At 45.3% G+C, this 13,511-nt stretch overlaps 1 protein-coding gene across 5 annotated transcripts; it reads left to right on the top strand.

Moving 5' to 3' along the window:
• The first annotated feature begins 54 nt into the window (after positions 1-54).
• LOC122547936 lies at positions 55-11,086 on the top strand. Of its 5 annotated transcripts, none has more exons than XM_043686494.1 (7): positions 55-139; positions 2,982-3,185; positions 4,507-4,823; positions 5,273-5,516; positions 6,791-6,920; positions 8,040-8,168; positions 10,278-11,086. In XM_043686494.1, the coding sequence occupies exons 2-7, from the start codon at positions 3,030-3,032 to the stop codon at positions 10,667-10,669; spliced, it is 1,368 nt and encodes a 455-aa protein (XP_043542429.1). In that variant the 5' UTR covers positions 55-139; positions 2,982-3,029; the 3' UTR covers positions 10,670-11,086. The 5 variants fall into 5 exon arrangements, with proteins under 5 accessions (XP_043542429.1, XP_043542428.1, XP_043542430.1 ...); XM_043686493.1 differs by having other exon boundaries at positions 57-500; XM_043686495.1 differs by having other exon boundaries at positions 57-500; positions 8,115-8,168.
• Positions 11,087-13,511: the final 2,425 nt, after the last annotated feature.

A 13,511-nucleotide genomic window follows, 5' to 3' on the forward strand; every position in this document is an offset into this window, starting at 1 on the left:
CTCTCTCCCTCCCTCCCCTCCTCTCTCTCCCTCCCTCTCCCTCTCTCCCTCTCCCTCTCCCTCTCCCTCCCTCTGTCTCTATCTCTCTGTAATAAATGCTGATTGCTCGGGAGTTATTCCGCTGGCCCCAGTGTTGACGATATTTTCGGCAGTTCCTGTGATAAGAGAAATTCCGAAAGTTTTCTCTCGCGGGTCAGGTCACGAGCCGTTAGTAAATCCCTCCGCCCCAGACAGGAGAGTGCTGAACAAAACCAGAAAGCTGCAGCAGTGCTCTATCTGCAACAGGCAGCAGCCCGAGTCAAGTGACTCTGTCAGAATGTCGAACTGCCCTTCAGTTCTGTGCTGTCATTTCAAATCAAATTAAGGCTCTCCCCACAGCCTTCTAACAATGTCACCTTCCCCTCTACTAGGTGGTGTTATCTATACAGAACCAGTACCAGAAGACTGGGGGATGGCAAATGTTGTCCCCTTGTTCGATAAGGGGAGTAGAGACAACGCTGGTAATTATAGACCAGTGAGCCTTACTTTGGTTATGGGTAACGTGTTGGAAAGGATTATAAGAGATGGGATTTATAATCATCCAGTTAGGAAAAAGTTGATTACGGATAGTCAACATGGTTTTGTGAAGGGTAGGTCATGCCTCACAAACCTTATTGAGTTCTTTGAGAAGGTGACCAAACAGGTGGATGAGGGTAAAGCGGTTGATGTGGTATATATGGATTTCAGTAAGGCATTTCATAAGGTTCCCCACGGTAGGCTATTGCAGAAAATACAGAAGCATGGGATTGAGGGTGACTTAGCAGTTTGGATCAGAAATTGGCTAGCTGAAAGAAGACAGAGGGTGGTGGTTAATGGGAAATACTGATCCTGGAGTTCAGTTACTAGTGATATACCACAAGGATCTGTTTTGGGGCCACTGCTGTTTACCATTTTTATAAATGACCTAGATGAGGGCGTAGAAGGGTGGGTTAGTAAATTTGCGATTGACACTAAAGCCGGTGGAGTTGTGGATAGTGCTGAAGGACGTTGCAGGTTACAGAGGGACATAGATAAGCTGCAGAGCTGGGCTGAGAGATGGCAAATGGAGTTTAATGTGGAAAAGTGTGAGGTAATTCACTTTGGAAGGAGCAACAGGAATACAGAGTACTGGGCTAATGGTAAGACTCTTGGTAGTGTAGATGAGCAGAGAGATCTCGGTGTCCATGTACGTAGATCCCTGAAAGTTGTCACCCAGGTTGATAGGGCTGGTAAGAAGGCATATGGTGTGTTAGGTTTTATTGGTAGAGGGATTGAGTTTCAGAGCTACGAGGTCATGTTGCAGCTGTACAAAACTCTGGTGCAGCCGCACTCAGAGTATTTGTGCATCTGGTCACCACATTACAGGAAAACATGGAGTTTCAGAAAGGGTTCAGAGAAGATTTACTAGGATGTTGCCTGGTATGGACGAAAGGTTGTATGAGGAAAGGCTGAGGGACTTTAGAGAGAGGAAGGTTGAGACGTGACTTAACTGAGGCATATCAGATAATCAGAGTGTTAGATAGGGTGGACAGGGAGAGCCTTTTTCCTTGTATCGTGATGGCTAGCACAAGGGGACATAGCTTTAAATTGAAGGGTGATAGATAAAGGACAGATATCAGGGGTAGGTTCTTTACTCAGAGAGTAATAGGGATTACAACTTTAAGGGCATTTAAATAGTCATTGGATAAACATGTGGATGAAAATGGAATAGTGTAGGTTAGGAGAAAGTGAGGACTGCAGATGCTGGAGATCGGAGCTGAACAATGTGTTGCTAGAAAAGTGCAGCAGGTCAGGCAGCATCCAAGGAGCAGGAGAATCAACATTTCGGGCATAAGCCCTTCTTCAGGAAGGCTTATGCCCGAAACGTCGATTCTCCTGCATAGTGTAGGTTAGATGGGCTTCAGATTGGTTCCACGGGTTGGCGCAACATCGAGGGCTGAAGGGCCTGTACTACGATAAAATGTTCTATATTCAATGTTTGCATACTCAGATACTGAAGTAGTTAGTGTACAAATGCAGTAAGATCTGGGTAATATCCAGGCTTGGGCTGACAAGTGGTAAGTAACAGTAACCCACACAAATGCTAGGCAATGCCCATTTCCAATAAGAGACCATCTAACCACCACTCCTTGATATTCAGTGGTGTTACTTTTAATGTAACTTGGCACACACCCCTCTCCCACCCCCACCCCTTCCCCCCACTATCAAGACCCTAGGGGTTACCATTGACCCAAAACCCAATTTGACCTGCCACATAAACAGTGTCTATGAGAACAGGTCAGAGGCTAGGAATACAGAGGCGTGTAACTCACCTCCTGTCTCCCCAAAGCCTGTCCACCATCTCTGAGGCACAAGTCAGGAGTGTGATGGAATACTCCCCACTTGCCCTGGATGGGGGCAGCTCCAACAACACTCAAGAAGCTTGACACCATCCAGGGACAAAGCAACCCACAATTGATTGGCACCACATCCATAGACATCCCCTCCCTCCAACACTGATACTCAGTAGCAGCAGTGTGAACTATCTACAAGATGCACTGCAGAAATTCACCAAAGGTTCTCAGATAGCACCTTCCAAACCCATGACCACTTCCATCTAGAAGGACAAGGGCAGCAGATACATGGGAACATCACCCCTTGCAAGTTCCCTTCTGAGCCCGTCACCATCCTGACTTGGAAATATATTGCCGTTCCTTCACTGTCGCTGGGTTGAAATCCTGGAATTCCCTCCATGAGGGCATTGTGGGTCTACCCACAGCACATGGACTGCAGCAGTTCAAGAGGGCAGCTCACCCCCACCTTCTCAAGGGGGCAGCTAGGGACAGCCAGTAAATGCTGGTTCCAGCCAGTGATGCTCACATCTCTTGAATGAATAAAATGCAAGGCTATCTGTTTCAGATGTAGAAAACAGTGAGACATTTTGTGAATATTAGTCAGACGAAGGTTGAATTGTTGTTTGACAGGGCCTGTGTGGAGTTGAACACTGAACAGTATTCTACAGGCGTTTCTGCATGGATTCCGGGCGGTCCTACATCGACCACACCCCACTGGGAGATCAGATCGGAGTAATGCCAGACTCACTGACAGGGCATCTGCAGAAATATCTCTACAATGGTGAATACCTGCTCTTTAAGAAAGCTCCAGTCTTTGAGAGTGACTTCATACAAGTAAGGTTAAATATTCAAATTATCGTCACACTAGTTATTCCCAGGCTGTTCATGTCACCATGTGCTATTTCTGTGTTCTCTTTCCCTTCGGTATATTTGAACCTGGGGCTGAATTTCTTCCTTGGCTCCAGAATGGGTTGATGTGGTGGAATCTGCCAAATTAACAGGGAATCCCTCAACTGTTGAGGCTTTGTCTTTTAATCATTGTCCTTCCCCAAGTTATTTCCTTTTGTGTCATCTCCATTAAATTGACCAATTCGTCGACCATGTGACTTTCAAATGCCATCTGTATGACATCAATGGCAACTTGGGGGCACCAGGTGGTTAGCACTGCTGTCTCCCAGCACCAGGGACCTGGGTTCGACTCCAGCCTCGGGTCACTGTACGACTGGAGTTTGCACATTCTCCCTGTGTCTCTGTGGGTTTCTCCCTGTTTCCTCCCATAGTTCAAAGATGTGCAGATTAGGTGGATTAGTCATGGGAAATGTGGGGTTATAGTGTAGACAGTGAGTCTGGGTGGGATGCTGTTTGGAGGGTCAGTGTGGACTTGATGGGTCAAATGGTCTGCTTTCTCACTATAGGGATGCTAATTCCTCCCGCTTCCTCAAAGTTACATAATAATGTTCTCAGCCACTATATGCCCTGATTTTAAGATCGTGTGAATCAAGTCTCTACAGAAGGCAACAAATGCAAATGTTTTAACAAACAGAAATATTCACCCCCCACCAAGTCAATCAATTCTGAACAAGTCAAAACAGTGACTCCTTGCTCCATGAAAACTGCCCGTCAATTGGCTCCAGTTTCTTCCTTCTGTTTTTTTCTAAGTCAGTATTCAATTGCTCACATTCTCCCTCACATCAGCCAAGTATGTGGTGCCGTCATAGTGTCCCTACCTCTGAGCTAGGCAACCTGGATTTGATTCTCACCTGCTCCAGAGGTGGGTCATAGCATCCCTGAGCAAGTTGATTAGAAAATATTTTTTAAAGTTCTCTTTTCCCTTTCCTTTTGCTGCTGTCACCTCATCTTGTGATTTTTCTGTTGGAGTTAGAGGTTGTTTCTGACTTTCATCTTTTTCTCCATTTTTGTTGATTTGAATTTCTCCCCCCACCCTGGGAAGTGTCTGCATTGACCCAGTTGTTAGGATATTGACTGAAACACTCCCAATTACAGACAAAGGCAAATGATGTGGGACAAAGAGAACAGCCATTGTCAGAGTGGATTACATTGAACCCAGTGTTCCTCTGTGACTTAGAGGCTGAGAGACTGTTAGTGAATGTTAGTGTCCTACACTCACTCACCTGCAGCTTTCTCTGTTTGGCAGATCACAAAAAAAGGTCAAGTAATCAACATTCACAACCAAGTGTCCATTGTGACCATTGGACTGACATCTACTAACCCTGATCTCCATCTCCCTGATGTGATGCTCTTAGCTAGACCCAGCGAACAGCCAGCTACCCGGGAGCTAAGCAGCCAGGATTCCTCCTTGTCCTCGGATCCTCTGTTTGGAAAGAGCTCAGCGGTTCTTCCATGGTCTTTGGCCCCATCCCCAATGAATTCCTGGTGTTCGGAAACTGCTCAATCGCAACCATCACCCTCAGATACTGACTTTACCCCAGAACACCGTCTGGAGCTGAAGGGGTGAGAATTTATTCAGAACAGCGAGTTTTGAGAAGATTTGTAGCTCAGGTTGAGGTTCTGGATGTAGGTTCGTTTGGACAATTTGGACAGCACTGGGCTCTTTCAGCTTTTCTGAATGGCCACCCTGAGCTGCCTTCAGAAAATAATGATGAACTGTCCCCTTAACCGGCTATGCCCCATCAGCTGAGGGTGAAACCATAAAAGGGACATAATCTGACGCCACTGGGGGACTGCTAGTGGACCGTGTCCCACACTGGGATGGTGTTGTGTTGTAGATGGAGCTAGGAGCCGATGGTGTTTCTTCAGTGTTGCTCCTCTCACCCTGACTGACAGAACTGGCGGGGAGAAGTTAATTTCCAGAGCAGTTTACAATAGCTAGAGATTAGAGAATGCAGTGTTTAACCTTCCAGTAATAAGTGACAGTAACGTCTTACACTGTTTACCAACAGCCTCCTTCCTCTGAAGCTGGTGAAACTTTCCGTATTTCACAAACAGAAGCACAGGTTAAAAGTGACCCTGGCCAGTGGGCGCAGCTTTTACCTGCAGCTGTACGTGCAGCCGGACTGTGAGCAGGAAGTCTTTCAGCAGTGGGTGAAGATTGTTCACCTGCTCCAGGAGGAGGCACATCGCAAACACTGTCCAGGCCGGGAGCTGGCTCAACTCCGAAGATCCAGCGCCCACCTGAAGACTTCAGTAATCCTTTCATCACTTTATCACACACTTCCTGGGCAGTGTGGGAGGAGGGTGTAGTGTATCTGGGGAGCATTAACAGGAAAAGACAAGGGGGCATAACCTGAGAATTAGCACCAAGAGAGATGTTTGGAAAACCTGCATGCACACAATGTTGGAAAGGGCTTGGAACTCCCTCCCACAAGCAGCAGTGGATGCTGGATTGGTTGTTCATTTTAAAACTGAGCTTGATAATCTTTTGTTTAGCAAAGGTATTAAAGAATATGGGCCAAAGGCAGGTATAGGCCCCAGATCAGCCTTGATGGAATGATGGGACAGCCCTGAGGAGCTGACTGGCCTGTTCCTATATTCCTGGATAGAGTGAGAGGGAGTTTAAGTCAAAGTTCAGACTGAAATAACCAGCCAAAACTCCTCCTTTCAATTTGTGATGGGAGTGGGTGGGGAAGTGGGTCTGTGTCTCTGACCCTCCCTAGGAGCAGGCAGGTGGGACTAGGTCAGTTTGGGATTATGTTCGGCATGGACTGGTTGGACCGAAGGGACTGTTTCCGTGCTGTATGACTATGAGAACATTTCTGGGGAATTATTACCTTTACATAACTAAAAATTCTGGAAAACAGAAACAAAAACAGAAATTGCTGGAGAAACGCAATGGGTCTGGTAGCATCTGTGCACAGAGAAACAGAGTCAATGTTTTGGGTTTCAGTGACCTGAAACATTAATTCTACTTTCTTTCCATAGCTGCTGCCAGACCTGATTAGTTTCTTCGAGACAAAACAAACCTACAGATGCTGGAATCCAAAGTAGGCAGCAGGAGGCTGGAGGAACACGGCAGGCCAGGCAGCATCAGGAGGTGGAGAAGTCAATGTTTTGGGTATAACCCTTCATTTTTTCAGCAATGTCTGTTTTTGTTTTTGAAACCTTTACTGAGTTATTCTAACAGCTAATCACTGAGTTACGATTCTGTTTCTGGCTGTGTCAGTGTGTGTGGCATTAAGAAAGGTTTGCATTTCTTTAGTGCCTTTCCCATCTCCAGACATCCAAAAATACTTCCTTTCTGAAGAAGAGTCACTGGATCAGTCATTAACTGTTTCTCTCTCCAACAATGCTGCCTGACCTGTGGAGTTTCACCAGCAATTTCTGTTTTGATTTCAAAGTTACTGAACAGCTAATGAAGTTGTTTAGAAATGAGATGTAAATAGTTCATAAGAACATCAATGCAGAATCGTACAGAATGGTTTGTAAAATAAATGGAAAGGATGTTTTATTCCCATATTCAGAAAGGATCACAGAGAGACACAGGCTCTCCGGAGAGAGACAAATGGGAATGTGGAGATTGGAAGAAGGATCCCAAAGGAGGAAACATTCTGAATGTTTTGACGGAGAAGAGTTTGTGGGAAAGCAGTGAGGGTGAGCTCACTTCACCTTGTCCAGGGTAGTACAACAAAGACCACCTTTCCCATCCTGCAGAAATACCAAAGGTTATCAGAAATAGGCTCAGGAGGAGGACAGTCAGGGGAACAAAGAAACAGCTGACGTAGAGAGTGTGGCAGCTAGACAGACAGACAGACAGACAGGAGAGATTGAAAAGGAAAGGGGGGGGGGGGGGAGTTGGGGAATAGAACAAAGAACAATGAAAATTTACAGCCCAGGAACAGGCCCTTCGGCCCTCCAAGCCCTCCAAGCCTCCAATCCAAATGTACTGCCTAAACCTGTCGGTCAATTCCTAAGTATCTGTATCCCTCTGCTCCCCACCTACTCATGCTTCTGTCCAGACACATCTTAAATGAATCTACCCTGCCTGCCTCTACCACCTCTGCTGGCAACGCGTTCCAGGCACCTACCACCCTCTGTGTGAAGTACTTTCTGCATGTATCCTCCTTAAACTTTTCACCTCTAACCTTGAAAGCGTGACCTCTCGTTATTGAATCCCTCACCCTGGGAAAAAGCTTGTCTCTATCCACCCTGTCTATACCCTTCATGATTTTGTAAACCTCAATTAGGTTCCCCCCATAATCTCCTTTTTTCTAATGAAAATAAACCTAACCTACTTAACAATGAGTGAGCCTTGACTCAATGACTTGAGCAGGACACAATCCATCCACTGGTTCCATTTGGTGGGGGTGGGGAGGGTGGGGGTGGGGAGGGTGGGGGTGGAGAGGGTGGAGAGGGTGGGGTGGTGACAGTCAGGAAATGAATCTCTAACTCCCCAGGAGTGATTGCAGTACAAAGCAAACATAAATTAGCTCCCATTTCTCCCTGGAGCCCCAAACTGACTGAAATTTGCTGTTGTTCAATTTTATCATCATTTTTGTCAGCTATTGTGCTCACTCATTGTGCATTTTCCATTTTCCCAGCTCAGCTCAGATGAGTGTTTTGCCCTGTTCGATTTAAGAACTTAACTGTTAACGCAAAACTGGAGAATGGATTTGTCGGTATTAAAGTCATTTAACATCTGTTGTATGATATATTTATTAGCACTGTTAATTATTTTCAATATTTTTATGTTTGAAACTTGCCTCCTGGAAGAGGAGGGATTGATTTGCAGCCCAGGATCATTGTCGCAGCTCCCTGTCACAGTAACCTGTCAATACTCCCCAACAGATACCAGGCCACCCTTCACCACCTGTATCGATTCCAGAGTCTTCTACTTAGGAGGTAACCCTTGCCTCTGTATATTTAACATCTTCTGTTTCTATGTTTTCTGATTGTGTTATTACTGATAAAATGATTTCCTGCTTAAATTTGAGAATTGAAGAAATCCTGATGGGAATCACACTCTCAATTAATTAGGACTGGGACCTTCAGAAAGCATCTTTTACTGAAATCCCACTCCTTTTCTCAAATCACCATCAATTTATTTTAAAACAATGGTGAAGAAAAGCTGCCTCCAAACGAGAAACTGAGTTCATTTCTGTTTCTGGGTCCAAGCGTCCACCAACCCCTGACACAATCTCAAAATCCCAAAATAGAGGGTTACTATTAATCAGTAGATACTATTAATCAATTAATGAAGGGATTAACCATTTAAATGCTGTGGCTTCCAGAGCTGGTCAGAGGTTGCAGCAAGTAACTTACCTCCTGACTCCCCAAAGCCTGTCCACCATCTACAAGGCACAAGGCAGGAGGGTGAGAGAATACTCCCCACTTGCCCTGGATGGGGGCAGCTCCAACAACACTCAAGAAGCTCGACACCATCCAGGACAAAGCAGCCTGTGCTTGATTGGCACCACATCCACTCCCTCCATCACCAATGCACATCTTGCAGTGTGTACCATCTACAAGATGCTCTGCAAAAATTCACCAAAGATCCTCAGACAGCACCTTCCAAACCCCAGCCGCATCCATTGAGAAGGACAGGGGCAGCAGATACATGGGAACACCACCTGCTGCAAGTTCCCCTCCAAGCCACTCACCATCCTGACTGGAAATATATTGCTGTTCCTTCAGTATCGCTGGATCAAAATCCTGGAATTCCCTCCCTGAGGATACTGTGGGTCTAGCCACAGCACATGGACTGCAGCGGTTCAAGAAGGCAGCTCACCGCCACCTTCTTAAGGGGGCAACTAGGGACAGACAATAAATGCTGGCCCAGTGTCACAAAGCTGGTCCTTTTTGTCAAAGTTACTGTGTCCTTGATTTGTTTCAGAGGGGCCATAAAACAGCCCAGGCTCCAAGCGGCTGAAGTGGTGCAGAGATGAACAGTTTATTGGGGCCCTTTTTGTTTCCCCCTAAAGAGAGGATACCTCAGGTCTATGGCTTTCATGGTGTAGAAGTAACTTGTATAATGAAAGGGGAGTGGCCAGTCCTGGCAGCTGAGGCGTTTTGGTTCAGTTCAGTAGCTGTGTGTGTAAAGAAAGGCTGGGCACTCTCTCTCCTCCTGCCCTTCTGATTTCAAACTGCAAATGGCCTGTGCTGTGTTTTACTGTTTGTGATCAGAGATGTGTGTGTTTCTGGAATAGCATCGTTATGTCGGGTTTGGATAGGATAAGTTATCGGTATTCTATTTCCTGTTTTTTGTGTTTCATTCCATAATTTTGTAAATAAACGTTGTTTAAAACTTGGCAGTTGGCCCAGCTAATTCTCACCAGGAATATTCACTACACCTTGTGAAACAAATAGCAAAGTTACAGTCTGGGCTACCTGCTGACAGAGGTTTTGAGGGATCTGGCCTAGTCCATAACAACAGTCACAAAATTCTGAAGAATAAACAGACAGTTGACAATCTCTGTTTCATGTTTGAGCTCCTGATTATGTTTCGGCCGCTCCCTCCACCTCCACTTCCCTCACTCAACTCTGTCGAGCATCTTGTTTGTCTCAGCTCATCTGCTGCAGATAACTTCAACCATGACTTTGTTCATCCCTGATGTAGGGGTCCTGGTGTTGGACTGGGGTGGACAAAGTTAAAAATCACACAGGTTTATTTGGAAGCACTAGCTTTCAGAGCACTGCTCCTTCATCAAGAGGTAACCATGGAGCAAGATCATAAGACGCAGAATTTATAGCAAAAAATCACAGTGTCATGCAACCGAAATGATCTATTGAACAAGCCTAGATTGCTGTTCAGTCTTTCATCTGCGATTTCTTAAACCACCTCCCATTTCCCGACTGATCTCAGAGTGTCACACGAACGTTCTCAGCACCAATTTCTGTTTAATAATAACTCCTTTGAATTGTTTTAGATATTTTACTCCATCAGAATGTGAGCTTTGTGTAGAATAATGTGAAAAATAGTTTGCGCATCTAATTATTTGTGTCTCTGAACAGAGCCTGAGAATTTGACACAAGAGGACATCTCACCCGCTGGTCAGAGGCAGGAAGAGGCAGGAGTGACTGGGGCAGATTGTCACTCAGTGTCCAACATCCAGAACCTTCCTCAGGAAACTCTGAAACAGGGAAAGGAGAGGCAGAAAGAGAAGGATGGCCGGAAGAATTCAAAGAAAGGGAAGAGTCCACCTTTACAAGACGAGAAATGTTTCAAAGAGCAGACTATAACAAAAAGGACGAGACTGAAAGATACAGCCAACCTGATGCCAAAACGGTCAGAGGAGCAAAGAAGAGCTGAGATCATTCTGTGGATGAGAAAGGCTGAGGAGGAAGAGAAGAAACACCGAGAACAGAACAAGCTGAAGAAGGACAATGTCAGTGCCCAATCCTGACCACAGCGAGTGTGGGCATCAGAATCACCACCTTGTTCCCCCTGACCCTGTCCTGGGCACCACTGTCATGGGCATCTGTCCCAGGCCATGGATCTCTCTGTAAATAACTTCACACACAATATTTAAAGTAAATTCCTGACTCATTAATGCACTGGCAGTGCAGTTGTTCAGATTGTTTTGGGGATGGTAGCAGTGAGGTTTCTCTCAGTCTGGTTTACAGGTCAATACCCCGCCAATTGAAAGCAGTCGTCGAAAAAGCCAGTGGGAGTTCTTCATTCTGTGGCAGGTCCTGCTGCACAAGTGACACAGACGTGTAGTTTATTGTAGTTTGTCTAATAGACCTAAAGGGGGAGCTAAGAAGAGCCAGAAGGGGACATGAGAAGTTGTTGGCAGATAGGATCAAAGAAAAACCCTAAAGCTTTCTATAGGTATGTCAGGACTAAAAGAATGACGAGAGTAAGATTAGGGCCAATCAAGGACAGTAGTGGGAAGTTGTGCTCAGAGTCCGAGGAGATAGGGGAAGTGCTAAATGTAATGCTAGAAAGCATTACTGGAAAGTGTGAAAATAGATAGGTCCCTTGGGCCGGATGGGATTTATCCGAGGATTCTCTGGGAAGCTAGGGAGGAGATTGCAGAGCCTTTGGCTTTGATCTTTATGTCTTCATTGTCTACGGGAATAATGTCAGAAGACTGGAGGAAAGTAAATGTTGTCCCTTGTTCAAAAAAGGGCATAGAGACAACCCTGGTAATTATAGTAGGCCTTACTTCGGTTGTGGGTAAAATGTTGGAAAGGATTATAAGAGATAGGATTTTTAATCATCTAGAGAGGAATAAATTGATTAAAGATAGTCAACATGGTTTTGTGAAGGGTAGGTCATGCCTCACAAACCTTGTTGAGTTCTTTGAGAAGCTGACCAAACAGGTGGATGAGGGTAAAGCGGTTGATGTGGTGTCAATGGATTTCAGTAAGGCATTTGATAAGGTTCCCCACGGTAGGCTATTGCAGAAAATACAGAAGCATGGGATTGAGGATAATTTAGTGATTTGAATCAGAAATTGGCTAGCTGAAAAAAGACAGGGTGGTGGCTGATGGGAAATGTTCATCCTGGATTTCAGTTACTAGTGGTGGACCACAAGCATCTGTTTTGGGGCCACTGCTGTTTATCATTTTTATAAATGATCTGGATGTCAGTGTAGAAGGATGGGTCAGCACATATGCAGATGACACTAAGGTTGGTGGAGTTGTGGATAGTGCTGAAGGATGTTGCAGGTTACAGAGGGACATAGGTAAGCTGCAGAGCTGGGCTGAGAGGTGGCAAATGGAGTTTAATGTGGAAAAGTGTGAGGTAATTCACTTTGGAAGGAGCAACAGGAATAAAGAGTGCTGGGCTAATGGTAAGATTCTTGGTAGTGTAGATGAGCAGAGAGATCTCGGTGTCCATGTACATAGATCCCTGAAAGTTGCCACCCAGGTTGATAGGGTTGTTAAGAAGGCATACGGTGTATTAGGTTTTATTGGCAGAGGGATTGAATTTCGAAGCCACAAGGTCATGCTGCACCTGTACAAAACTCTGGTCCGGCTGCATTTGGAGTATTGTGTACGGTTCTGGTCACCAAATTATAGGAAGGATGTGGAAGCTTTAGAAAGGGGGCAGAGGAGATTTATTAGGATGTTGCCTGGTATGGAGGGAAGGTCTTATGAGGAAAGGCTGAGGGACTAGAGGCTGTTTTCATTAGAGGAAGGTTGAGAGGTGACTTAATAGAGACATATCAGATAATCAGGGGTTAGATACGGTGGACAGGGAGAGCCTTTTTCCTCGGATTCATTAGAGGAAGGTTGAGAGGTGACTTAATAGAGACATATCAGATAATCAGGGGTTAGATACGGTGGACAGGGAGAGCCTTTTTCCTCGGATGGTGATGGCTAGCACAAGGGGACATAGCTTTAAATTGAGGGGTAATAGATAAAGGACAGATGTCAGAGTAGTTTCTTTACTCAGAGAGTAGTAGGGGTGTGCAACAGTAATAGACTCGCCAATTTGAAGGGCATTTGAATGATCATTGGATGAACATATGGACGGAAATGGAATAGTGTAGGATAGACAAGTTTCAGATTGGTTGCAAAGTTTGGCCGAATGGCCTGTACTGTTCCATGTTCTAGGTATTTCAGTTTGTACAATTCTAAAATTGGTACCTTTTAAGGAGGCTCAAGACTCAGTTCATCCTAGTTTAATTTCACTTAACCTTAAAATTCAGATATCCACTCTAGGCCAACAGTTGATTGGTGAGAGCTGGTAGTTGTGAAAGTTTTAAATGAATTTATATTGAATAACTTAATATTCTAATGAAGGTAGAGAAGATCACCTCAGTCCTCGGGAATCGCATCCTGCTCCATCGAGACATCACTTGTATGAAATGTTGGATGAGTTTAAACTCCAAGTTCAGGAATTGAAACAGCTACAGGAGTCCCTCCCTCTGAGTCCTTGTGTCGGAGTTGTTTTTCTTGTGAAATGTTGCACAGTTTCTGCCACCATTTACATCCCTCAGTTAAATGGATATTTTTAAAAAGGAATTATCTCCCATGCTCAGGGATTTGATGTTTAGTCTGGGCCCATCTGGTGGAGGGTGTGAGGACCCAATTCCCTGAGGCCTCACGAACCAGTGTCAGGGCACCACCCTCCAGGAACTGGCTGAGATATCAAACACAGGGACAGAGGCTGTTCCCGAAATCCGGAACGGAGCAAAGGACCCACAATAATGCAACTGACTCACTGCTACTCCCTGAGACTACATCCTGGACCTCTGACCAACCCCATCCCCCACCCACACAATACTCCACCCA

The sequence above is a fragment of the Chiloscyllium plagiosum genome, unplaced genomic scaffold (assembly GCF_004010195.1).
Source record: "Chiloscyllium plagiosum isolate BGI_BamShark_2017 unplaced genomic scaffold, ASM401019v2 scaf_13990, whole genome shotgun sequence".
In the NCBI taxonomy this organism is placed as follows: domain Eukaryota; kingdom Metazoa; phylum Chordata; class Chondrichthyes; order Orectolobiformes; family Hemiscylliidae; genus Chiloscyllium; species Chiloscyllium plagiosum.

What these genes read in the sequence shown, in the direction of transcription:
- LOC122547936 (XM_043686494.1), top strand. Translation starts at nt 3,030, where the DNA reads ATGGATTCCGGGCGGTCCTACATCGACCACACCCCACTGGGAGATCAG. An exon ending in TTGAGAGTGACTTCATACAA is followed by an intron (nt 3,186 to 4,506) that starts GTAAGGTTAAAT and finishes TCTGTTTGGCAG; the next exon opens with ATCACAAAAAAAGGTCAAGT. An exon ending in GCGCCCACCTGAAGACTTCA is followed by an intron (nt 5,517 to 6,790) that starts GTAATCCTTTCA and finishes TCCCATATTCAG; the next exon opens with AAAGGATCACAGAGAGACAC.